The 27,357-nt window shown below is 43.5% G+C and overlaps 1 protein-coding gene across 2 annotated transcripts; it reads right to left on the reverse strand.

Moving 5' to 3' along the window:
• Positions 1-9,058: 9,058 nt before the first annotated feature.
• Positions 9,059-24,311, reverse strand: cfap276 (cilia and flagella associated protein 276). 2 transcript variants are annotated; one of them, XM_078197934.1, is made up of 5 exons: positions 24,081-24,311; positions 19,306-19,422; positions 16,090-16,202; positions 11,386-11,588; positions 9,059-9,287 (listed from the first exon to the last, which is right to left on the reverse strand). In XM_078197934.1, the coding sequence occupies exons 1-5, from the start codon at positions 24,099-24,101 to the stop codon at positions 9,217-9,219; spliced, it is 525 nt and encodes a 174-aa protein (XP_078054060.1). In that variant the 5' UTR covers positions 24,102-24,311; the 3' UTR covers positions 9,059-9,216. The 2 variants fall into 2 exon arrangements, with proteins under 2 accessions (XP_078054060.1, XP_078054059.1); XM_078197933.1 differs by lacking the exon at positions 24,081-24,311 and adding an exon at positions 23,671-23,794.
• Between the last annotated feature and the right edge of the window lie 3,046 nt (positions 24,312-27,357).

Here is a 27,357-nt window from a genome sequence, read left to right on the forward strand (position 1 = left end):
AAAACTCTGCGAAATGTGTCCCATCTCACAGCTACTTGCTCACCACATTTCTTTAGCTCTAAAGAAAAGTCATACAGACTCGAACCTCTCTTTCTCTCTGAGATTTTCCAACATTTTCTGTTATTAACCATATCTTGCTGACTGGTTCCCCAATGCCTCACATGTAAAATGACTATTTTTATGTTTAAGACTTTCATGGCCTTACCTTTTCTTCTCTCTCTTATCTCTTTTCACCCAACGACATTTCCCCAACTCTTCATTCACCCCTGTGCATCTGCTGGCAATGCACCCTGCTACTTGCAGTCATGTCTTTAGCTCTTTAATCCCAACACTGTAGAATTCCCTCCCCTAATCTCTCTGCCTCTCTATGTACCGGCTCCTTAAATCTAACTCTTTGGCGGAGTTTTTCTTAATACTTCCTTCTTTATCTTAGTCTCTGCTTCTCATAACACCATTAAAAAATGCCTTGGGAGAATTTATTGTGTTATTAGCGTTACAGAAATGTGGAGGGCAATTCTCTGGCCCCGCCTGCTCAGACACAAATCCCATTATGACCAGAGGCACTCATGAGAGGGGCCAAATCATCATTTGTGCCAGGGAGAATTCATTTTGAGATTCTCCCCGCCCCTGGCCGACGACATTCACATCCAACCCACAAACGGAGACCACTGTGATGACCACACTGGGGGGCTCAGAGGTCATTGGAGCCCACGTGTCTTCAGGGACATGGCTGGGCAATGCCCTGGCACTACCTGGGTGCCATGGATAAGTGCCAGACTGCCAAGACAGAGGCGGGGCCTGAGGGGGGCCCTTGATGACCCCATAGCCAGGTCTCGCTCACATGAGGGGTGGAGCCGCTGATATTGGCGTTGAGGGATCAGGCCTGATGCCGGACATTGAGGGTGGGGTCTATCACCTTATTTTGAGATTGGGGCACCCTGATCTCGGAGGAGAAGTCCTTAAAGAGAAGGTCTTTAGGCCCTGCCCCGCTCATTCACGGTGCAAATCGCTCCCCCCCCTCAAAAAAATTAAAAAGCGATCAGTTTTGCACCAACCAACCGAACGGGAACCACGTTTCCCACCAGAGATGATCCTTAGTCATTGTTTTGGAGAATTGTGCCCATGATCTTTGCTGTTGCCATTCATGTCGGTATCTTGTCCTTGAAAAGGGAAGCAAAAAGAGACAAATTATCTTTTGTTACCCTGACAAGCAGTAATACATTGTTCTCAGAATGCAGTCCAAAAATGTTGTGATGATGTATGCATGTAGTTACATACCATATAAAGCCTTTTTTTGTTGGATTATAAGCATTTAAGAATGTGACTGGTCATCCTCATAGTGTAAGTGTAAAGAACATTGCACAATTTCATTGATAATGATGTTATGTAATTCAAGGAATGTAATTCAGTGTCAGGCGGAGATAATTGTACACATATTTAGTACAATACATTCTTAAATTGTGTGGCTAACTACATAATTGCTTGATGTGATAAGGCCATTACACTTTTTCAACTAGTTGTGCCTCAGGTTTTGGAATTGGCACTAACTTTCCCAACCAATTCCTTCAAAGTCCCTGACTTATGAACCTGTTTCATTCAGTTCCGAACAAGGTCTTCTTTCTTTGCCTGGACATGTACAGCAGCACGTTCACAACTATATCTAAGAAGCTGAAGTTGGATCTCTCTTACCTCAAGGCCAGCAATTATTGCCCATCCCTATTTGCCCCTGAGCAGGTGGTGGTGAGCTGCCTTTTTGAACTGCTGCAGTTCATGTGGTGGATGTACATCCACAATGCTGTTCCCACATCTGGCATCACTCAATGCCGTGTGATGAACAATGTATAATTTATATAGAATCATTGAATCATACAATCCCTACAGTGCAGAAGGAGGCCATTTGGTCCATCAAGTCTGTACCGACTACAATCCCACCCAGGCTCTATTTCCGTAACCCCACATATTTACCCTGCTAATCCCCCTGACATTAGGGGAAATTTAGCATGGCCAATCAATCTAACCCGTACATCTTTGGAGTGTGGGAGGAAACTGGAGCACCCGGAGGAAACCCTTGCAGACATGGGGAGAACGTGCCGACTCCACACAGTGACCCGAGGCCGGAATCGAACCCCGGTCCCTGGAGCTGTGAGGCAGCAGTGTTAACCATTGTGCCACCGTGCCACCCTTATATATTAGCACTGAGCCTCACAGCGCCGGGACCAGGGTTCGATTCCTGGCTCGGGTCACTGTCTGTGTGGAGTTTGCACTTCTCCCCATGTCTGCGTGGGTTTCCTCCCGGGTGCTCCGGTTTCCTCCCAGGCTCCAAATATGTGCAGGTTAGATGGATTGGTAATGCTAAATTGCCTCTTAGTGTCAGGGGAGACTAGCTAGGGTAAATGCATGGGGTTATGGGGATAGGGCCTGGGTGGGATTGCGGTCGGTGCAGACTCGATGGACTGAATGGCCTTCTTCTGCACTGTAGGGATTCTATGATTCTAAAAAAAATAGTCTCCATGCCTTTTTATGGCTCGAGCTGCCATGTTCTTATATGTATTTGAAGTCCAGACTTTTAATGAATGAGTGTTGGTTAATGAATGGTTGAATGAATGTGAGTGAGTGAATGGTATGTGGGGAAGTGGGTGAGTTTGGTGAGGGGTAGGTGAGTGAGTCAGGTCTGGGGTAGTCAGCTAGTCAGGAGGTAATTGAGACTGGTCATGAGGCTGGACAGGTATACTTGAGGGGTAGTCGTGTGATCAGGTGGGTATTTGGGTTTACGGGGAGGGTGGTCAGGTCGTTGGGAATGGGGTGGTTGATGGTCGGGGTGGGTGGGGCTGGGGGGGTGGTGATTGGTGGGTCAGTTGTGGAGTCACCTGGGTTTTAGGCCAGGTTTTAATCTGTCTAACATTTTCTGGGTATCGATCCAGGTAGGTATCGCGGATCTGCCCAAAGTTTCCAACTCTAGCTCAGAGTCGGAGATGTCCACACAGGGGAATTGCAGGCGAATTGCCCTTCAGAGGCTTACACTTTCTGGGCAATTCCAACAAAGGTCTGCACATCAACATTTTCACGGCGTCCTGATGCATATCTTTGGTCGGATGGCCAATCTTCGATGATCTGGAAACCAGAAGATTTGAGCCAAGTGATGTAGTGGAGTACAGCAAAGGACAAGGTATAATATGGTGTAGTAGTGACAAAGTGAAGTATAACAGGCTAAAGGTGTTGATTAATGATATTCAGAGGATTATAGCAGTTTGCCGAAGCATGGTAGCAGTACTGCAAGTGTGATCATTTCAGACAGAATAGGGTTCCGCCAGACTTGATTGTCTCTTGGAGAATATTATTAACACGTCAAGCAAGTTGAAACAGTTTTCTGGTACCTCTGACCAAATATGGTATAATACCAAACCTAAGTTGACCTGATTTGTGAAAAATGGAACATGTCTGCAAACCTATTAATGGAAATACACCTTCAACAATAGGTCTGTTACCCTGGGACAGCAAACTGTCCCAAAACAGCTAGTCAGGATACTGGGGCAAGTACATTAAAATTAGGACTGTCGTGGTCAAATGTGATCATCATAATTATATAGAATGCCTTTTAGACCCAAAGCAGAAAACCAGTGAATGAGCAAGAAGAAAAAGGATGTATCCATTATTTCACATACCCTTTTTTGAGCCTCAGAATTTTGCACACATGAAGATGATAGTGGGCCTTCTTGTGGAACTGCTGTAGCTGCTTGATACAATAGAATGGCTTTCAGAAAGTAGCTGGATATGCAACAATTGACAAGTGTGACTCCCAATCCTCGAGCTTTCATACGCCGCAAATAACTGTGAAGTGTTGCTTTCTTGCTGGCATCCATGAAGCTTGTAGCAGCTTCTGGGAGTCTGAAGCAAATCCCAATTTAAGAAGCAGCTGGGGTCCACCTTAACAAAAGCTCACATGATATTTGGTGAAAGAATAAAAAGCAGTCAGTATTTTGGCTTCATATCTCTCAGGACCTCTAGAATGTATCAGCCATCTGCTGATCAGTTGGGACACAAATCCAGGGCTCAGTGGAATGCCGATAACTGGTGCCAACCTCCCTGAAACCCATTGTCCCTGAACACATCAGCACATGCCAGAACTTTGGTCCTATTCTTACAGAGATCTATACCAGTGGAGTGTGAGAGGCTATAACACACTGCCCACATTGATACAGAGAAACAGCCAACAATTGTTCACTGTCAGGACCAATCTACCATGAAAGGCTGGAGCCACCTCAGCCCTTGATCTGATTGTCAAGCAAGAGCAGTCAACACCACGTCTCGCTATACTTGCCCTCAGTTTACATCTAGGAGAAGCACCAGATTGGAAATTCATTCCTAGAGGTAGCATTATGTTAGGAAAAATAGGTTGGCTTGTATCACTTTAGACCTCATTGTAATAAAATATGTACAACAACATTGTGCCTTGTTAGTCATCGCAGTTAGACAAGAAAGTGTGTGTTTTCATTTAGTGGTGACTTGTTCACTCAGGTAATGATTGTTGCCAGAGTTACATGGAACAAAAGGTCAACTTATTGTCATGATGAGGAGGGGTAGTTGACTAACATAGAAACTTGGAAGATAGGAGCAGGAGGAGGCCATTTGGCCTTTCGAGCCTGCTCCGCCATTCATTACGATCATGGCTGATCATCCAACTCAATAGACTAATCCTGCTTTTTCCCCACAACCTGTGATCCCATTTGCCCCAAGTGCTATATCCAGCCACCTCTTGAATACATTCAATGTTTTCGCATCAACTACTTCCTGTGGTAATGAATTCCACAGGCTCACCACTCTTTGGATGAAGAAATGTCTCCTCACCTCCGTCCTAAATGGTCTACCCTGAATCCTCAGACTGTGACCCCTGGTTCTGGACTCCCTCACCATTGAGAACATCCTCCCTGCATCTATCCTGTGTAGACCTGTTAAAATTTTATAAGTCTCCATGAGATTCCCCCCCCGCCTCATTCGTCTGAACCCCAGCAAAAACAATCCTAACCTCGTCAATCTTTCCTCCTACATCAGTCCCGCCATCCCCAGAATCAGCCTGGTAAACCTTCGCTGCACTCTCTTGAGAGCAAGAATACCCTTTCTCAGAAAAGGAGACCAAAACTGCACACAATACTCTAGGTGTGGCCTCACCAAGGCCCTGTATAATTGCAACAACACATCCCTGTTCCTGTGCCCAAAACCTCTCGCAATGAAGGCCAACATGCCATTTGCCTTCTTTACTGCCTGCTGCACCTGCATGCTTACCTTCAGTGACTGGTATATGTCACCTTTATATATATATACAGAAGTGAATGTCTCTGTTTAAAAGTGGTGTCATGTGCATTGAAGAGTCCATTGAGTGTAGGTCATCGTGATGCTCTCCTCCATTTAATGTGGACTGCAATGGAGTAATATAAAAATCCAAACCTTTTTAAGTGTCAGAATCATGAAGACATAGTGGGCTACAATCATACACAACACAGATGGAATTTAATGCACACCCCCATGCCAAGGTTTGGTGGTGCTGACATTTAATCAAACTGGAGGACACAGTGGATGGGTGCTCTGCCATCTACCTGCCTCTGCCCCAATTAAACCAAAGGTGGGACTCTGACCTTACCACTCCAACTCCAATTAAGGGTCTCATCCTGTCAACATTGGTATTCACCCAGCGGCAGTGGGGTACCCTGACAGCGTTGCTTGTGTGGTTCCAGGGGAGATCCATCATTCAAAGGCACTCAGTGCCTGATTGAGAAACCCAACATCAGAAAATGCCTCTGAGAACCACCCTCTGCCCTTGCTGCTGACTTCCACTTCTCCGCAACCAACATCCCCCTCCTGCCATCTGTGGCACAAGTCCCTTGGCAACCCTGGATCTCGGGTGGGTGCATGACCAGTAGCAGCCAATGCTTCCTTGGTGGTGATACCGAGTAATAAAGAATGGCTGGACTCTTTATGTCCTGTAACTCTTAGTGGGAGAGACTTCCATCCCCATGGTGCATGTAAATACTTTCTTTGTCACGCCTTAAGAGGCGACAAGTGCTGGCCCTATAGCTGGCAGCGAGACACCCCATCACCAACATTAAATTCTGCCCACAATCCTGGTCATTTACTGGTTTTTGTGCTCCCCTGCCAGCAGTGTTGGATGTGGAGATGCCGGCGTTGGACTAGGGTAAACACAGTAAGAAGTCTAACAACACCAGGTTAAAGTCCAACAGGTTTATTTGGTAGCAAAAGCCACGAGCTTTCGGAACAGGCTGTCCCTTCGTCAGGTGGGTGGGAGTTCTGATTACCAACAAGGCACAAAGACACAAACTCAATTTACATGAATAACGATTGGAATGTGAGCCTTTGTTATTAGCAGTGTTGGATGGCAGAGGACCCTAAAATGCAGAGGCGAACCTTCCCACTGTTTTCCTCGGCCGCCCTGACTTGCCTGAACTTTTATTGGGCCAGATTAGGCAGCTTGCCAGACTTGGCCTTTTGAATCCCTTGCTGTGGTGGGACTGCCTGTATTCTCAGCAAGGGCCAGCATTTGGATTAGCCAGCAGCTCTTTAAGCTTGGGCATACTCCTGATATTGGCGCAAAAGTCCCATTGTAAAGCATTTAACATTTCTTCCGGATTGCGCAGCAGCCATTGGGACCATGAGCAGTCTCCCACTGACATTTTAGCCAAGGGACATGGGGACCACAGCTCTCTGTAAAATTCAAATCCATATTAGAGGCCTTTTGTCAGGGAGCGAAAATGTGCCTTTGATATCTTGATGGACCTTGATGACCAGTTTAGTGGACCTCCCCCACTGCTATTTTGACCAGTTTTCATGGGAGCATTGAGTTCTGCTTTGTCACCAGGATGTTCTTCCCTGGTGAGGTCAGAAAGGGATACATTTCCAGGGATGAAACTTGATGTGATAACGTGCAGCAGATGAGGTGGTGACATATTGGATTCTGTGGTGGGGGAACATTCCGACCGTTCCCATTGTTGGGATCATCCGATCCCGCTGATGGCAAGCGGCCACTGTCCCAGGCAGCAGAGGATGCGAACAACAGGAAACTCTGTTGACAGTGGCAGGACTGGAAAATCCTGCTGCTGGCCAATGGCAGGCCACCTCCACCGCCACAAAACTGGTTAATTTTTGGATAAGTGTGAGGTTATTCACTTTAGGAAAAACAAGAAGGCAGATTACTACCTGAATGGCTGTAAATTGGGAGAGGGGAGTGTGCAGCAGGACCTGGGTGTCCTTGTGCACCAGTCACTGAAGGTAAGCATGCAGGTGCAGCAGGCGGTAAAGAAGGCAAATGGTATGTTGCCTTCATTGCGAGAGGTTTTGAGTACAGGAGCAGGGGTGTGTTGTTGCAATTATGCAGGGCCTTGGTGAGGCCACACCTAGAGTATTATGTGCAGTTTTGGTCTCCTTTTCTGAGGAAGGATGTTCTTGCTCTCGAGGGAGTGCAGCAAAGGTTTACCAGGCTGATTCCCGGGATGGCAGGACTAATGTATGAGGAGAGATTGACTAGGTTAGGATTGTTTTTGCTGGAGTTCAGATGAATGAGGGGAGATCTCATAGAGACTTATAAAATTCCAACAGGTCTACACAGGATAGATGCAGGGAGGATGTTCCCAATGGTGGGGGAGTCCAGAACCAGGGGTCAAGTCTGAGGATTCAGGGTAGACCACTTAGGACGGAGGTGAGGAGACATTTCTTCACCCAAAGAGTGATGAGCCTGTGGAATTCATTACCACATGAAATAGTTGATGCAAAAACATTGAATGCATTCAAAAGGCAGCTGGATATAGCACTTGGGGCAAATGGGATCTAAGGTTATGGGGAAAAAGCAGGATAGGCTATTGAGTTGGATGATCAGCCATGATCGTAATGAATGGTGGAGCAGACTCGAAGGGCCAAATGGCCTCCTCCTGCTCCTATGTTTAAAACATGTCATGAGAGTGGGGTGGAAAATCCCACCCTCTGTAACTGCATAGTCAGGAAGCGGAAATTCTTCCTGTTGAGATAGTTGAGGAGGTGTTCTGTGGAGACAGACAAAGAAAAGTAGATGCCATTAGTTGCACCCTGAGCCTTGGAAAAGCCTGTAACTTAATTAAACTAAATGCCTTTACTTTGCTGTGATGTCAAAGATGATGAACTCCCCTGCTATCCAGTTAAGTTTATTCACATGATGAATGTGTACCTGTACTGCAATCTGGTAGATATTACAAATATCACAATGCCTGCTTTCCTGTACCATAAAAGATGGGTTTGGTGATCACCTTGTGAACCACAGAGTGCAGGAGATGGAAGATGAATCAATTTTTTTGGTGGAACATACCGTTTTTCTAGACCTTACCTTAGAAACATCTGTATAACCTGTGCTATCGGCATATTCTATAGAGTTGGGGGTGGAGGTAATATCCGGATGACTGTGTTCTCTTTAAGTGCTGTCTGACTATCCATCTGTTGCTCTTCTGCGGCCACTATACCTACATACAAGGATATGCTCACAGAGAACATCATAACTGCTGCTGACAAGTTCTGACAGTAGATCAGGACTGGGGGCAAAACAAAAATCTGCTGGTGTGGTCTGACCCTGTCAGGAGCAGTGAGAAACAAGTCCATGAGACACAAGTCCATGTGTATCGGTAGAAAGAAAGTGCTGCAAATAGTGTTTCCCCACAGTAAAAAATGCTCATAATTCTCCCCAGACTCTTCAGGTTCAGAAATTTTTCACTTCTGCAGTTGTGTCTTATAACTCTCCAAGTTACCTTTAATACTCTGTGGATACAAAAACACTGGAAACACTGAGCAGCAGTGCCACTGGCCTCCATTATAACGTATGTAAATAAGGACATTCAAGACCTTACAGCTGGATTGTGGGAAGAAGCTAAAAGCATGAAGAATTGCAAAGGGAGTGATGTTTGTGGAAAACCTAAATGGAAATGTATGCCCAATTTAACTTCCACACAATCTTGTCCTGTTCATGCACCAAAGCTCACCTTGGAATTGCACGCTCCCAAAAGATAACAATTTCATGAGACAACATTTTGAGTTTTCTTATTGCAATTATTTAATGATGAAATAACCATTATTGAGATTCTACTTCACAGTATTGCTGCTACAGGCTCCTTATCTTGCCATCCCTTATGGAAAAATAAAGAGTCAATCAGAGTATTAGTCAAGTATTGTAAAGAAACTTCTACCAATTCAGTTTGTGAAGAAGCCACCATCAAATTTCCTAGAATATCCTCGGTTGGTGGCAGCTGTGTGTTGGCTTCCTGCGAAGAAAAGTAAACAAAACATGTAACATTCGGTCTAAAATACAATCTCTTCCACAACCCATTTGTTTTTCAGTTTTCTTCCAAAGGACAAGAACTCAAAAGCCAAGTAGTGCCCAGGTCTGGGACAGCTTGTGTATGTTCCAACAGTGAGTACCAGGGGCATATTTGAATCTGAAGGGTGGAACGTCATATCTAAATTTGACCCAATTCTTTTAATTTAAATTTATTTATTAGTGTCACAAATAGGATTACATTAACACTGCAATGAAATCAATGTGAAAATCCCCTAGTCGCCACACTCTGGTGGCTTTTCGAGTACATTGAGGGAAAAGTTAGCATGGCCAATTCACCTAACCAGCAAGTCTTTCAGACTGTAGGAGGAAACCAGAACACCCGGAGGAAACCCACACAGACATGGGGAGAATGTGCAGACTCCACACAGACAGTGACCCAAGCTGGGAATCGAACCCGGGTCCCTGGCGCTATGAGGCAGCAGTGCTAACCACTGTGCCACCACTGCATGCTCACATACTTGCCAGCAGATAAGAATGTTAATTGATTTTCTTTCCCCCTCACATGGGAAGAAATCACAATGCAATGTATTACAATCCTATCTGAGGTTTCATAATGGAACAGGTATTATGAGTTGGACCTTCCTCTAATACATGATTCAGTAATATGAAAATAACCCTCAATTTTCCTTGGACCCTCTGCTGCAACGTCGTCACCATAACTTCACTGGAAGTACAACAGAAATAAGGCTTCCAACATATTTTCGATACAATTATGACAGTACAGCAACATAGAGTCCAAGGTAATTCAGGAACATAGTTTACAAACTAGGTCTTTAAGAAACGCAAAAGGGAAATTGTCATTAATTTGGGCAAGTATAGTTTTTTTGCTAAATAAGACAGTGATGATGCAGGTGTCAAACCACCCTGACCTTAGCAATGAGTAAGAAGTCTCACAACACCAGGTTAAAGTCCAACAGGTTTATTTGGTAGCAAAAGCCACTAGCTTTCGAAGTGCTTCGAACGCTAGTGGCTTTTGCTACCAAATAAACCTGTTGGATTCTAACCTGGTGTTGTGAGACTTCTTACTGTGTTTACCCCAGTCCAAAGCCGACATCTCCACATCTCAACAATGAGGCCAGGAGAATTTGACTCTCAGATTTGATCTGCATGCACCTGAGCAGTTACCTTCCTAAAATGGAGAGAAGCTACAGCTGGCTAGTGGACAGGAACAGCATGCACAAGCCACTGGAATCTGCTGGTGGGTACTAAAGGGATCCCCAACGCAAAGGTAAGCCCCAGGGAAAGAATAATGGCACACTCAGTTAATTAGTGGTGAGGTTCTAGAGCATGGGAGGCCTTAACTTTGTTTGTAAGGTCAGTTGGTGCATCTTTAAACAAAGACCCACCAGATATCTGTAGGTGTTCTTTCTGTCTCCTCAGAAGGGCATGTTAAAATGGAAGGCTGTGGAAAGGGCGCATGACACAGCAGACAATGAGCCGTGGCGAACTTAGCTGTCTGCTGACCTGATTTCCACTAGGGTTAGAATTACACCTTACATGTTGAGTTATGTCTAAATTTCCTTGATTTAAATGTCAATGACTAAAAGTGAAATGCAATTTGATGTGGGATGGAATAAGATACTCTAGTATTCAATATCATTTAATAACAAAACAAATGTCAAAATTAGCGTTATTGTAACTTCATCTTCTGGATATTTAGAAATGCTTTATACTGGACACCATTGAAAAGCTTTATATAAAAGGTCCAATATAATGAAGCACCATATGGAATTGAATCTTTCCTGATGTCAGGTCGAATTTGAGAATTCTATTGACGTGGTGGCAATGTTCATTTTGTTCTTTTCACCCCCAGTCAAAATGAATCAACCATTGCCCGTTGGAAATCTTAATATGTCCCGTTTCAGTTTTATTTCAAACAACTAACTATTGAAGGGTGGGTGTGTGAGTAGGAAGGTGGGGGGTGGGAACACAAAGGACAAAAACGTCCTAAGCGAAGCTTATGAGGCAACACACACACACATTACAAAGTACATGCAAAATCCACAGGACAGATTTCTCACTTATTGTTCCGTCAATGCTATGAATGGATAATTTTGTTGGCGACACCCAAAGTCTCGGGGGAGGTCTTTCATCTAAGTAATGAGCTCTGGTTTCTGCTTCCTCAGATGCACAGCCACAAATGTCTTTTTGCACCGCATCCTTTGCCATTCTCCGGCGGAAAATGTCTTCCGGTTGTTGCTCATCCATGCCTAACCAACAACCCCTGTAAGCAATTCAGAAAATGTAGCAAACAATTAAGTTGTATGTTCGCAGAGGTGATTTGCCAGGACATGAAATGTTTTGCTTAATTACAGCACTTCTGATGTTGCAGAGAGTCAGCACCCACAACAACAGCCAGTAATCTATTCCGGAATCTCATTATAGTCCCTGGGGAAAAACTGTCTAATATCCAGATAATTCCCATTCTTGCATAGATTGGATTTATGTTCCTTTGTTCTCCACAATATGTTAAAGTGCAATAATCTATTAATTGTCTCCTTCGTTATTTTATCGACCTCTATCAGGTTTGTTCATTATTCCACACCCTGCATCTACTGGTGCATGAGACAGACTTGCTTATGTTGGTTTTCATAGCTGGTTTTACCTGGATCAGGTTACTATCCTATTGTCAGAGGCTATAGCTTGAGGAGCGCCACTCCGCAACAAGCATGTCTGAACAGGCATCTCCTGTTCTTACCACCTGTATTGGAAGGATTCGCAGGTTGATAGACAGATAGTCACTCGAGTCTGGAATTAAACCCAGGTCCCTGGTGCTGTGAGGCACCAGTGCTAACCATTATGCCACTCAGTTATAAACAAATATTATAAAATCCAGGCCTGTTCTCGGAATATGGAGGGTAACGAGATGGTCTAATAGAAGTTTTTCTAGATGAGAGGTTTTGGTCTGGATTGAGAAAACCATTCCCTCTGGTGAGTGGGTCAATAATCAGATTCATAGATTCAAAACCATTGGCAAAAGGGAGTGGGGAGGTAGAGTTGTTGGGATTCAGTATGCTCTACCTGGAAAAGTGGGGGTCACTAATTCCACAGGTAATTTTAAAAGGGTATTATTGGACAGGTACTTGATGAGGAATTGAAAGGTATGGACAAAAAGCAGGGATGATGAGCCAAGTGGCTCCCTCCGGCACTGAAGGCTTCTGTAATTCTATGATTCTATAATACCCTTTAGTAATGGGTGCACAATAATACCTGTTCTCTATTTTTCTTTATTTTCAAATGTGGGTTTGAATAGTAGAGAATGGTATTAGAGTGAGATACAATAAAACAAACAAAAGCAGAAAAGGTGGTAAAATTGAATTGGGGAAAATAAAAAGAGAGGGGGGGTGATTCTCCCAGCCCGTTGCACTGACCTAAAAGCTCTAGCAGTGCAATGGACCGGGAGACATCAGCGGAGGCATTTTGTGGGCTCCCTGTTGGGCACTATGGCCTCCCTGCGTCTCTAGGGCAAAGATTATTAGCGTCATCGACACGGAGTTGATTTCAATATTTAAATTCCAATTTGCATTTGATTATCGGGCTCAGGACTGAAATCTCCAGGCCCGCTAGTGTCTCCCCACCCTGCCAGGAGTGGTTCACTCCAGCGGGGTTTACTACTGCTCCACACGAATGGGGAACAGGCAGTCCGACCCTGTTGGAGGAAACAAAGGCCATGAAGGCCCACCCAGGAAGTTGGAGGTATGGGGGATGCCCCCTGGGCAGTGCCACACTGGCCCCCTGGCACTGCCCAAGGGGCAAACTGGCAATGCCCTCCAGGCATTGGGCAGTGCGAAGGGGGTGGGACCAGAGGGGACAGAGCTTGTTGGGTGGGTGGGGCCTATTGGGGGCAATCAGTGGGCCTGGGGGGTCTCGCTGCCACTCTACACAGGGATTGGTGACACGGGGAGGATGGCAATTAGGGCTTGCCGTCCGGGTGGTGGGGGGCGGTGGGGGGGCTGTCAGGCTGGCCCAGAGAGGTCTGGGAGGCCAGCGATCGGGGGGGTGGCGGGGGAGGGTGGTCAGAGGAGCAACGATGGGGCATTGCAGGACTAGCCAGCGATTGGGAGGTTGGCAGTGCAGGGCCACTGCACATGGGCCGATCTCTGCACTGACAGATTGGCACATGCGCGGTGGCCCACCAATGCTATGCTGCCAGCCCCTCCAGCAGGAATAGGCCCCACCCGCTGATTCTCAGAGTAAATCCCGTTCGGGCACTCTGCAGTGCTCAGAGTGTGGGAGATCCAACTTGAAAATCCCGCAAATAAACTAGCGGGAGTTACTCCAGTTTTCAAGCAAGGCTTGGAATAGCAGAGATGGGTATTAGAGCAAGATACAATAAGGATAGGTCCACAGTTTTTTTGGGAGAATCCGAGCCGGAATGAGGAAAAGGGTAGTAAAGTTTTTTTTAAAATTGTTTCATTATATTGCAAATACATATTTGAGTTCCGTTTGGATGATAATATGGTTCTGTCTGCTATCATTTTACTTCAGAATCATAATGTGTGTGGTTCTGTCACCTTGGTAAGAAATCCCAGACAAAAAGTTGGCATGGGGACAAAATATGACTTGTTGGAACATTTGGGGCTGATGCAGGTCTTGAAGAACAGTTTATTGTGCAACTAATGTTGTATTTACTGTAATTAAGAGTCAGCTTTGTTCGTTTGGCAGACTTGTTCTCTCCAAGTCAGAAGATTATGTGTTCAAGTTCCATTTCAGAACTGGAGCCCGTATCCTAGGTTACTACTTCAGTATAGCATAAATGGGAATGATACATTGTTGGAAATGTGGCACTGCAAAGGAAATGCTAAAGTCTTAACTATCTTTCAGCTGAGTGTTGTTTTTAAGACTAGAGAATTGTCTTGGCTAATGTTCTTTCCACTGTCAAATATGGCTTAATGGGGCTTTGTTTATTTTTGTTTCTCTGCAAATCACTTCTTCTCAAGGGCAATTAGGAATGGACAACAAATGACCTTGCCAGTTATGGTCACACCCGACTAATGAATCTAAAAAGAAATCATGTCTCAAAATATTTTACATACGATTTGTGTTATATATGCAAGTATGGCAGTGATTTGCATGTAAACAGCAAAGAGAACAATTAAGTTACATTTTGTCACTCGGTAGTACAGAACTTGAGTATTGCTGAAAAAGAGACATGCTGTCAAAGCATTCCATCATGCACTCATCAGGACAGATGCAAAATTGTCAAATTCCAAAGGGAGCAACAATTTATACAGCATGAGAAAAGGGTGTTGATTGGCTAACAATTGATCATAGAACCTCTACAGTGCAGAAGGAGGCCATTCAGTCCATGCACGACAACAATCCCACCTAGGCCCTATCCCCATTACCTCACATATTTACCCCACTAATCTCTCTACCCTATGCATCCTAGGACACTAAGGGGCAATTGAGCATGGCCAATGCACCTAACCCGAACATCTTTGGACTTAGCTCTTATTGTTCAAGGCATTGCCATGGAGGTGAACCAGGAAACCATTGTTCCTCAAGCTTCTGTTTAATCAAAAAAGGCACAATGCCTGTACATGTTCCTTCTTCTCTGCAGAGGACAGGTGGCTGTGGATGAATATATGTTGCTTCTAGCAAACATAAGTGAGCTATGTTGGGAGCCCAACTGCCCAATCAAATCAAATATTAAATTGGTTGTTAGTGTCATTCTTAGCGTACTTGGGATTATTCAGAAAGTGTTGTTCAATCACAGAATCATATCTGACGTTATACATTATGAACTGAGTTTTGAACGCACAGGCTGGTTGAGTACAATCAATTCTCTGACTATTATGAGCAGCCGAAGGGACACGTTGTTTGATACGATCCCCAGTCATTAGCTATATTTGACGAGGCTGATTTTCCAGACACAGCAGATGAAACACAGCAGAAGTATGCTCTTCCTGAATGCAGTCAAACCTGTATTCCTGGGTTCAATTTATTAACACGGCTTCAGCAGTAGATACAGGAATTCCTTTTGGAATGGGCATGCCCCCAAAAAATGAGAAATGGAAGTAGACCATTTCCTGACAGCAGTTGGAAACAAAGACTTACAGCTGCTGTCTAAAAGGAGCAGGCTGAGGGTCCACAGCCTTTCAGATTGTAGTTGCTGGACCTGAAAGTGGAAGACTTAGCGAGGAGGTTTCTGGCAGGGCCATCTCTGCATGTCTATTTTGTGCATTAGGAGGAAACTCAAGCCCATTGCCAGTGGCCTCTGCAGCATTTGAGTCTCTACAAGGCAGAGGTACAGTAAAATTATGCTGCAAGCATTTTGAATTTTCACTGCAATGTACTTAAAGATAGTGTGGGGAAAGAGGTGTCAGTTGAATTGAAAATCAGCCGACAACATTGACCTTTAATTCTGTGGTTTGTCCTTTATCTCAACATTGTAGATAGGTTCGGCTAATTCCTTCCTTTGACTTGTCTGTGGTGCAAATTTACCAGATCGATCTTTATCTTTGCCTTTATGAAAAACAGTTTTGTCTGCAGGAGCTTTTAGCAAGGTGGCACTGAATTATATGTATAAAGGATCTTCATAAAGTGTTCCAAATGCTATTTCCCCAACTTATATCTTTGAAATAATTGATACAAAAGTGTGAAAGTTAATCTAAAACCATTGCTAACCTGGTTGTGAATTACACTTATGGTACTTTTTAAAGTTCTATTAAAGTTTGAATGATAGAGTAACATGAAATGTACTTGTCTTACAACACGCTTACCTCTGAGGATCACAGGTTTGTTTTTGAAGAAGTACCTCATTCTTATGTTTCAGAAAATCTTCTGAATGATTATAAACAGTGTTAAGATGAAGATCCAGACTGTCTTTAGGTGCCTGTCAGAACAATGTACACAGCCTTCAAAACTATACAAAGTCAGTAACTTGACTGAACTGTAGAAGTGTTAATTAAAATAAGTGTTTTAATTTCAACTATATTCAAGAAGGCACTTTCTGCATGTTTACGTTATTCTACCTCATAATTAATGGAATTTAATCCCAAATGTGTTTTGGAGGTATTTGGTTGATTGTGCAAGAGGACTTGAGTATAGGAATAGGGATGTTTTACTGCAATTGTATAGGGCGTTGATGAGGCCACACCTAGAGTATTGTGTGCAGTTTTGGTGTCATCTGAGGAAGGATGTCCTTGCTGTAGAGGGAGTGCAGCGAAGGTATACCACACTGATTCCTGGAATGGCAAGTCTATCATATGAAGAGAGACTAAATTGGTTAGGATATTATTTATTGGAGTTGAGAAGTGTGAGAGGGGATCTCATAGAAACTTGTAAAATTCTAACAGGATTTAGACAGGATAGATTCATAAAGAATGTTCCCGGTGGTGGGGGAGTCCAGATAGCTTGAGGATAGGGGGTAAACCTTTTAGGACTGAGGTGAGGAAATATTTCTTCACTCAGAGGGTGGTGAATCTGTGGAATTCACTACCACAGAAAGTAATTGAGGCCAAAAAGAAATCAGATATAGCTCTTGGGGCTAAAAGGAGCAAGGGATATGGGGGGAAGGAGGGATCAGGATATTGAATTTGATGATGAGCCATGATCAGAGGAAAGATGAGGCGGGGCAGGCTCAAAGGCCCAAAAGGTCTACTCCTGCTTCTATTTTCTATGTTTCTATCTTCTTATCCGATCCCAGAGACCAATTAACCCCTGGGAGCAAAGCAGAGGGAAATTTGTTATGACTCCATCCCCTTTGCATTGCCTCAGCACTTCTTCTGCTGCTTGGAGCAGGCATGCTTGGTTGGATGGGCACAAGCGTTATCTCAATGTGGAAAGGATATGGGAGTAGTGTCGTAATCACCTCTGCCATCACTTTCCTCTATTTATGCTGGACTGATATCCATTAATGTGTATATCGACAGATGTGAGCTTCAGATCTTCCAGTCAACTTCAAACATTATCAATGCTGCAGCCATTAGACTTTTACCTCTGTACCGAGGTACAAGACCCTTTTAAGGGAGGGCAGCTTCTTAGGTACGTGAGCTGATTTAAAAGTCCTAAATCTACAAATACAGGAGAATTTCAGTTTGGTTTTGGTCAAGTGGACCGCATTTTGACCGTGCTCTGCATGACTTGTGCTCAAGTGAGGTGGGTGGTTGGATGAAAATTGTCCCTATTATTTAATAGAGAACACCATCACAGAAGGATGTTCAGTACTCTTAAGTGTTAGCAACATTGGAGAATGATTTTCTACTTGGCAGGCTTTTAGGCAGGTATTCAATGGTAATTGTCTTCAATTACTGCCCATATGTTAAAGCTACATTTTCTCGTAACAGTGATAAAGATTATGAAGGACATAGAACAGGTATTGTCATTTGCACCAAAACTACAAGCCAAAGTTTTAAGATCAACATTAGTAAATCTAATAGGAAATTCAGGAGAGTAGTTGAAATGTGGAACACTCTCACACAAGGAGTAGTTCAAGCAAATGTCATTGATGCATTTAAGAGGATGCTAGATAAACACATGATGGAGAAAGGAACATAAGGATATATTGACAGGAATAAATGAAGAAGGGGATTTGTGTGGAACATTATCACTGGCATTGACCAGTTCGATCAAATCACCTGCATGTTCTATGTAATTCAATGTAAAGTACCCCAGCTGAGAGTAAATTAGGATATCCAATCAGGTTTCAGACAAGAACAGACGAAATAAATTTCTTGACTGTTCTATACAACACCAAAACTTGGACATATTCACAGATTTGAGGGGGTAGGTGTGAGGCATGCATGTGATACCATCATGAGATGCAGCATCACACCTTGGCATTATAACTGCCAAGCTAATGATACGAGGGAGTATTTCTGCAAGGCCACAAATTTAGGGGAAACAAATGATGTCCAAGTGATTGTTGAAACCTTGAGGGATGCCTCTCTATATCCCAGCCTCAATAGCTCAGAGAGACAACCAGCATCAATTTGCCACCCAAGGAGATATAACAGTAGATCAAGTCTCCATTGCAGAAGATATGATTACGTTGAGGGCCTATACTGTAATTCAGTCTGGATATTCTCTATGTTGTAGGTTGGACAATGTTGCACACATCTTAATTGACCATAATGTCACAAAATGTAGAATTGTCGCATTGTATTGTACATTCTCAGACACCGTTTCCAGCACCTGCACACAGATTCCATGCTCTGCTGACTGAAAAAAGCTAGATTTTTGAAATTTGGGCCTACAGTTTCCTTACCTCATGGCAAACAGGTCCTAACTATCTGGCCAGAAGCATCTGTCACCCAATTTTTCATTCCAGTTCCTGTGTACAATCATGTTCTTTATTTAAATCTGGAACATTAACTTATGCCCTTTAAATTAACAGTTCAGAGTCACTTATTATCTTATACATACTGTTTTTAAGTGTAATTCATGGAGTAGATTTTGACTTTGTTCGATAGCATAAAATGGGAATCAGCGGGGCACTATACCTCTCTTTTAATTTTACATACACTGAAGTTATTAAGGATAAATATGAGCAGATATTTGAAGGAAACCAATGATTTCCTATCATCTATATAACGTTTCCCCACAAACCAAAATCAACCTTGTGTATAGCTATTCCAAGAATTCATGGTAGCGGAACTTAATTGGATCCATCCAGCCAATAAATGATTTAATTGTTCTGTTGGAGAGCAAGTTATACTGTTGTGTGAAGCCTATGTTGGAAAAGCAACGTTTCGAATATTCTGTTTAGTTTCGGTCGCCAAAACATTCAAACCATTGAGCTATTTTACTGCAGAAACACATAGCTGGTCCCTGGCATCAAAGGATTCTGCGTGGATGACCTTCAGTGGGCCTGATTTGTACTGGTCTTGTCAGCAACCTCCCAATTTCACTTTACGGATGACAGTAATTTACCCACCTCCATAGTAAATGGATGCTAGATTTACTGCAAAGATTGGTGTATTCTACCCATTTTATACCTTGGGATTATAGATGTAAATTCCTTTGTTTGCATTCGATATAGTTACTGCTGCATTGAGTCGACTCCATGGATCCTCCTGTTGAGCTAAGTGAGTTGGTTTGAGATACTGATGACCCTGTAGGAAAATGAAAATGCAAAACATCAAGGAGATCACAACCCTATCCTTTAACATGTTTACTGAGAAAAATATTTAACGTATTGGGTGAGCTGAACTCTCCTTTTCGGAACTACAATCAGATTTGAAACCAGCTCAGCTTAAAAGGATCAAATTTCTTCTGCTGAGTAACTGCAAAGTCTAAATTCCATATTTGCTTGGCAATTTAAGCCCAGTTCTCAGCCAATGACCCTTTAATTAACTGAAATTATGAAAAAAAGTGATATGAACAAAAATGATTGTATTTTCATCAATAAATCAAATGATATATTCATACAGCACTATGCACATTAGCTGCTGGAACTGCGATTCTCCCACACAGAAGCAAGCTGCATGCCCATGTTGGTAAATGCATACCAATGTCCTCCCCGAATAATTAGATACTGCAGGTAGCTCTGTGCATACTGCCTAAAGATTTAAGTTATCTCCAGGAAGATTTAAAATATTTACAAGAGGTCTAAAAGAATGCCAGAAATAATTTTAGAAAAAAAACTTGTCTAAATATCTAATAACTGTAGGAGAAAGGAGAACTGAGGGATGGAAAGAGGTTTACAGTTCTGAGGTCCTAAGAAGAGTAGGGAACAGCACAGTGAGTTGTCTACCTAAAATGTTGGCGTCCTCATGAAGGAGTCTTGCTGCTGATGCATCTTCATGCCTGTTTGTAAATGAGGAAGAGCTGGTAGGATGCAGCTTTGGAAAACTACTATAACAAGGAAGTTTGGGCAAGTACTGATCATAACAGCACTGATAAAGTACAACGCAAGAAATCTTGGAGGCCCGAAGGCAATATGTGGAATATTCTTCTGACAAGATTTCTCTCGTCTGCTGACTAGGAAATGAGGGACTGATTATAGGAGACTTCCAAATGTACAAGAGCTACTCAAATGTTTCGCAAGCCTGAGTGTTACAGAAAGGAGCTGAATGAAAAAATGGTTGGCAGAAAAGAGGAAGCTAAACTTCTTGGAAGCAACTTTAGGAATGAATGGGAGACTTCCATCAACGGGCAGATTGGCAACATACATTCTGGATGAAGAAAGATTAAAGCTGGAGTAATGAAAGAAAGGAAGACTTGTATTTATATAGCAACTTTCACAAGCTCAGGATGACCCGAAATACTTTATAACCAATTGCAGTCATTGTTGTACTTGAGAAAACGCCATTTACCCATTTACAAAGCATGTCGGCAGGTGATAGAAAGGAAATTGAATGCAGAGCAGGATCAGTACCAAAAGGATGATGAAGTTGTGAAGCAATTAATTCACTGTAAAGTGCTTTCTGATACCCAGCGATTGTGAAAAGTGCCACATCAATGCAAGTCTTTACTTTCTTATATCCAATAATTAGTTATTTTAGTTCTTCCAAGTGCTTTAATAAATTGATCCCTTTCTTAACTGTGATTGCTTCCTGTACAACAATTACTATTCCTGCAAACAGAGGGGATGTATTACATACAGGACTTGGCTGTGAGGGGCATATACTATTCCACTTTGCAGACAACATATAAATCATCCATAGGCCACTGACAGAATGTATGTTCAGTTTCTTTCAGTTTTAATGAATGTGGATCAAGGGGCAGTTCGATCATTGACATTTTTGAGGTTGCGTGCCTCTGATTAAACATTGTCTTAATTTATAGCTGCTGTAAACTATGTTTCCCAAACCTTGAGAAACCTGACAATTAAAGGAGGCAAGAAGGGCTGGATTAGGTGGATTGGCCATGCTAAATTGCCCCTTAGTGACAGGGAGATTAGCTAGGGTAAATGGGGATAGGGCCTGGGTGGGATTGTAGTCCATGCAGACTCGATGGGCCAAATGGCCTCCTTCTGTCCTGTCGGATTCTATGATTAGATAAGTGATTTTCCTTCACTTTTTGTGAATGTTTCCTTCAAGTCTATCAAGCTGACCTGAAAGCACTCTCCAATCATCTTCACAATCTACCACTATTATCAATTCCCAGGATGATCACAACTCCACCCCCCCTCCCCCACCCACCCCCTTGCAAACACCCATCATTGGTCCACAATGTCACCTGCAATCTCTGAACCCCTCTGATCTCCCCTGTGCTCATGGACTGTTGTCTGACCCCGATCTCCCCTTTAGAAACCCTTCCCTCCACATCACTGACCCTAATGTTCACCTTGAGCTTCAACCATTCCCTAATCAGCCTTAAACCCGACCCACCACCCTACCCGCCTCCAAAAATTACTAAACCTGCACACTGCCAGGACATGGTGTCATGCTGCAAGATTTCCTGGCTGGACAGTCAGCCTAGTCTTTCCATCATGACGATCTTAACCTCATGTTCTCTAGTTACCATAGTCTCAAAGCAGTCTCCACCTAACCTTCTCGTGTCTAATGAAATAAGCTATACTTTAGTTTCTCTTAATTAATGTTCTGGTCCTTGTTATCACCTTAGTGAATCTCTTCTGTATCTTCTTAATGGTCTTGGTATCCTTTCTAAGTAAGACCCACAAACCACACCTACATCCCACTAGTGGCCTAAAAATGATTTATATGGGTTTAAAATTTATTTTGCTCTTGCCTCCCTAATTTGTGAAATCTAGGTCATGCTCTCCCTTTTTACAGATGTTTTAAATCTTTTCCTTCCTAAAAGATCTGGGAATATTAACCTCTAAGTCTCTGCTTCCTTTCAAATGCTCCCATTTAGTGTATATTGTACATTCCTCCACAATGCATTATCTCATCATTTTCACAGAATCCCTCGTTTGCACTGACTCTCTGACAGAGGTCCTCCCTCTCTCATCCTGTAACCCCACACATTTATCATAGCTAATCCACCTAACCTACGCATCCCGGGACACTAAGGGGCATTTTAGCATGGCCAGTCCACCTAACCAGCACATCTTTTGGACTGTGGGAGGAAACCGGAGCACCCAAAGGGCATGCAGGCACAGGGAGAACGTGCAAACTCCACAGACAGTCATCCAAGGCTGGAATTGAACCTGGGTCCCTGGTGCCGTGAGGCTGCAGTGCTAACTATCGTACCACCCTACATTTTTTGCATTAAGTTTCCTCTGACATCTATTAGTCCAGGATATTAACTTGTCCAATTCTTCCTGACATCTCTTATCATTCTCTTCATAGTTGACTACATACAAAAACAGAAAACGCTGCAAAATCTCAGCAGGTCTGACAGCATCTATGGAGAGAGAATAGAGCCAATGTTTTGAGTCTGGATGAAAAGTCCAGCTCTGGCTTCAAACTTTGGAGCAGGACTTGAATCCAGAATCTTTTAAAGTTTATTTATTAGTGTCACAAGTAGGCTCACATTAACACCGCAATGAAGTTACTGTGAAAATCCCCCAGTCGCCACACTCTGGTGCCTGTTCGGGTACACTGAGGGAGAATTTAGCATAGCCAATTCACTTAACCAGCACGTCTTTCGGACTGTGGGAGGAAACCGGAGTACCCGGAGAAAACCCATGCGGACACGGGGAGAACGTGCAAACTCCGCACAGATAATGACCCAAGCCGGGAGTTGAACCTGGGTCCCTGGCACTGTGAGACAGCAGTGCTATCCATTGTGCCACCGTGCCACCACCCCCCCCATGATAAACCTCATGATGATCACAGGAGTGCCACCCCACTGAACCAGGACTGATAGCCTTGGGACTGCTATGGGAGCATTTACTTAAAACATTCACCCTGTGTCCAGCTTTCAAACCCAGTAACTATTGGAGGCACTTTGAAAAACAATGGTGAATAAATTGAATGGAATATTTTGGGAGGGAAGTGGGGGTGAAACTAAGCTGCGGTCTGTAATGTCACTCTGAGCGCTTTTCAGTTTCTCTCCCCTACACTGGATTAAAATGGAAAGTTCCAGCATTTATTTCCCGTATGAAATCGTGTTTTTTTTGCAACAGAAGTTAATAGACGGGCACATAATTAATAGAATGTCCTTGTGGAATCTGCAGGTAAAAACCTAGTCCTTTTGCGTTTGGATATCTTGTCGCCACCATGCGTATTTCGTGCACACATTTTATCATAGCTAATCCACCTAACCTACTCATCTGCGTCAGAGAGCTTATCAAATGCTGAACTTTATTTTAACAAAGTTAGCCAAATTGTCCAATTATACATATATATCTATATATTTATGTATATCTATAAAGGAGAAATCCGAAATAAGATGCAAGGAGCAAATGTGCAAAGTGCGAGGTCATAGAAATGATAATGTGATTGCAATACCTGCGTGGCTTTTCTCCGACCCCTGAAATTATCATCGTTATCAAATCTTGGGAATGGGAATGGGTCCCTGGTTTCCGGCATTTCTCAGCGAGCTGGCGGCTGCTGCAGAATTCTGAGGGCAAGAAATCTCCCTGAGCTTAACGCAGTTGCGTTGTGATTTGTTTATAGTGTTACAACCCGTTGCCAGGTTATCACGTATCAGAATCTCTATGGTTACCACGCCAGGGTTCTCTCTGCTGCCTTCTAGTGAATACCACGAGGACTCGCTGTCCATGTATTTATAGTTTAGGAAAATAAAGGGCTAGAAACAAGCACTGTAAAATGATGGAAACATTCAGCGTTGTATAAAGCCATTCTGTCTGTGCTGGTGCAAAGCGAATCCCACTTTCCCCTCATAGCCTTGTACCCACCTCTGCATTCAATCCTTCCATGCTCTTCTCTTAAGGGATGCAATGGTCTCTACTTCATCCACTCTCTTTGGCAAAGCAGCAAACGCTGTAAACTATGTCTAAGCAAATTGTTCACCACCCAGTTTCAGTCTCCTGTCAAAGGAGATAGCCTATCCTACATTAGTCACCTTATGTCATAAATGTTTGATTATAAATCCTTGTCATGCTGTCTGGCACAGTCAAAATAGCACCAGCATCTCAAATTTCTTCTCAGCTCTAGCTCCTTATCCTCAGATGGGATATCTTGTATACTCCCTAAATATTTGGGCGGCACAGTGGTTAGCACTGCTGCCTCACAGCTCCAGGGACCTGGGTTCAATTCCCGGCTTGGGTCACTGTCTGTGTGGAGTCTGCACGTTCTCCCTGTGTCTGTATGGGTTTCTTCCGGGTGCTCTGGTATCCTCCCACAGTCCAAAGATGTGGGGGTTAGATTGATTGGCCATGCTAAATTGTCCCTTCATTCCCTGGGGTGTGTAGATTGGAGGGATTAGCAGGGTAAATACATGGGGTCACGAGGATAGGGCCTAGATTCGATTGTTGTCGGTGCAGACTCAATGGGCCGAATGGCCTCCTTCTGCACTGTAGGGATTCTATTCTATGATTTATTTGCTAAGGTCAAGTGAGTGAGCAAAAAATTGGCTGATATATGGAATAAATCCTCAGAGGCTGGTGTTCCTTCACCAGATTCCTTTTATTTACAAACTCAATTCCACTCCTCCAAAGAGTGCTTCTGGTACAAAGTCAGAATCCAGATGTGCCAGTAGACCTGCCATGCCGCATAGTATACACAGGTCAGACTCCCTGATTGGGCAGGGAATTATTACCTCAATCAGGGATCTCATACTCCAGGAGGCCAACCTCATTGGCCTCACTGAGGTCATTACAATGTGAGTATAATGTCGAGTATAAGGTTGTTCACTTTGGCAGGAAGAATAGAAAAGCAGAATATTATTTAAATAGAGATAAACCACAGAATGCTGCAGTACATTGAGATCTGGGTGTCCTGAACATGAATCAAAAAGTGAGTAAGCAGGTACAGGAAGGCAAATTAATCAAACAAGTTAGCCTTTATTGCAAGGGGGATGGAGTATAAAAGTTGGGAAGTCTTGCTAATGTATTGGTGGGTCCACACCATGAGTACTGTATATAGTTCAGACCTCCTTACTCAAGGAGGGATATAATAGCACTGGAAGCAGTTCAGAGAAGGCTCACTCAGCTGATTCCTGGGATGATGGGTTTGTATTATGAGGAAAGATTGAGGAGGTTATTGGATTTTAGAAGAATGAGAGATGATCTTTTTGGAACCTTTAAAATTCTGAGGGGGCTTGAGGATATTTCCTCATCCAGAACTAGGAAACACAGTTTAAAAATAAGGGTTCTCCCATTTAAGATGGAGGGAGGAGAAATGTCTTCCCTCAGAATCATTAGTGCGTTAATTTCTCTTCCACTGAGAGCAATGAAGGTTGAGTCATTGAATATATCCAAGGCTGAATTAGACAGATTTTTGATTGACAAAGGAGTTAAAGATTCTGAGGAGCAACCAGGAAAAAGGCCACAATCAGATAAACTATGATCTTTTTGAATGGTGAGCATATTCGATGGACCAAACAACCACCTTCTGCTCCTATTTCTTATTATCTTGAGTGGGAGTTTACAACCTCATCACCCCGAAACCATAAAATCCCGCCTGAGATCAATGGGCCTTTCCATGGTCCGTCCCTCATCCGTTCCGATTCCCATGGTGGGCAGGACGGTAAAATTCCAGCCATTATCTTCTAATATAAGCAACAGTTCTTTATAAAGAAAGATTTGCATTTAAATAAGACATTTCATAACCTCAGTATAACATGTTGTTATGATTGTATAAGGAAGAGGTTCAGAGCTTTCGGTGGAATTTTCTCAATTTTTCACAGTGTGGCAGCAGACGGGAAAATGGTGTGTAGTTCGTTGGCCCCAACGGTGGTTTCCTCTGCTGTTTTACAAGCAACATAGAAAAAAATCCAAGGGACGGTTCCCACAACATCAGAGTTAAAAGATCGCCCTTATAAAGAGTGCCCCGATATATAACATCAAAAATAGAACGTTCCCCCCAAACTCTCCCTCCTGAACACCACCACCCCGTACACCTCCCACCCTGAACACTCACAGACCCCGAACACCACCCCTCCCACAATGGAACCCTTGTCCACCTCCACCAGAGAATTCCCTGTTCCTCCCCACAGAACATCCCCCCATGTATGCAACACCCCAACCCCATGGAATACCCCCCGGCCCTGCCCTGGAAATTTCCGCCTGGCACTGCCTGGGCACTGCTCCCTGGCACTGCACTTAAGCAGTGTCACCGGGCAGTGCCCGAGCATGACCCTCTCTATTCCTTGAGTTAAGCACTCACCTGAACTCCTCTGGCTTGCTCGGTTCACAATGTGGGAGACCTGTTGTGATTCACGTTGACATACCTTAAATGAACAATCTCACAGGGGTGGGGTGGGGGGGAGGTGAGGGGGGTGGCGGGGGTACTGAGGGAGGGGGGAACAGGATTATCAGGCATAGAGGCCTGATTATTCCATTTAAAGACATTCTGATGAGTATCCCAATGTTCAACTTCTGGTTTCCCGTAACATCGTTGGCAAGTGGATGGGGCCAATTGCTATGTGAAATCCCACCAGCGTAAATTGTGTTTTGGGATTCCCTTGGGATTTCCCGCTCCCATTGTCAATCCTGCCCCCTGAAAATGGGAGCAGAAATCCCCCCCATAGAGTCTGAACAACAGCTATTTATTGTAGAACCTAACTAACTATTTGCAGTCCAAGCAATGAGCTTTCTCCATTCAGACTGTACTCATCATGTGACTCCCTTTACATCATCATGTTGGCGGTACTGTTTCTTAACCCTTTCAGTCCTAAACATCTGAATACTACATTCAGGAGCTGAAAAATAGGCATTGAAATCAGGAGCACTTCCCACTTTACGGAGCGTATTACAGAGCATGATGAAGTTGGATAACGTTTACAGTGTAATCATGCCAGCTTCTGTTAATATGGCACATCTACTTAAAAGTCAAATTAACTAATTAACTACCCATTTCACTGCAATAATGCAGCCCAAAAGCAATAATGTGCTTTCAGAGTGAGATTTATGACAGGTGGGAGTAGTTGTGTTGGATTCTTGAATCACGGACAACAAGGACTTACATATTAATGAGGAGTGTTTTATTCACTAGCAAAGCAGCTATTTCATA

This window comes from Mustelus asterias, chromosome 25, assembly GCF_964213995.1.
Source record: "Mustelus asterias chromosome 25, sMusAst1.hap1.1, whole genome shotgun sequence".
Lineage (NCBI taxonomy): Eukaryota > Metazoa > Chordata > Chondrichthyes > Carcharhiniformes > Triakidae > Mustelus > Mustelus asterias.

What these genes read in the sequence shown, in the direction of transcription:
- cfap276 (XM_078197933.1), bottom strand. Translation starts at nt 23,751, where the DNA reads ATGCCGGAAACCAGGGACCCATTCCCATTCCCAAGATTTGATAACGAT. An exon ending in TTTACATCTATAATCCCAAG is followed by an intron (nt 16,203 to 19,305) that starts GTATAAAATGGG and finishes TTGTTCTGACAG; the next exon opens with GCACCTAAAGACAGTCTGGA. An exon ending in CAAACCTGTGATCCTCAGAG is followed by an intron (nt 11,589 to 16,089) that starts GTAAGCGTGTTG and finishes AATTGCTTACAG; the next exon opens with GGGTTGTTGGTTAGGCATGG.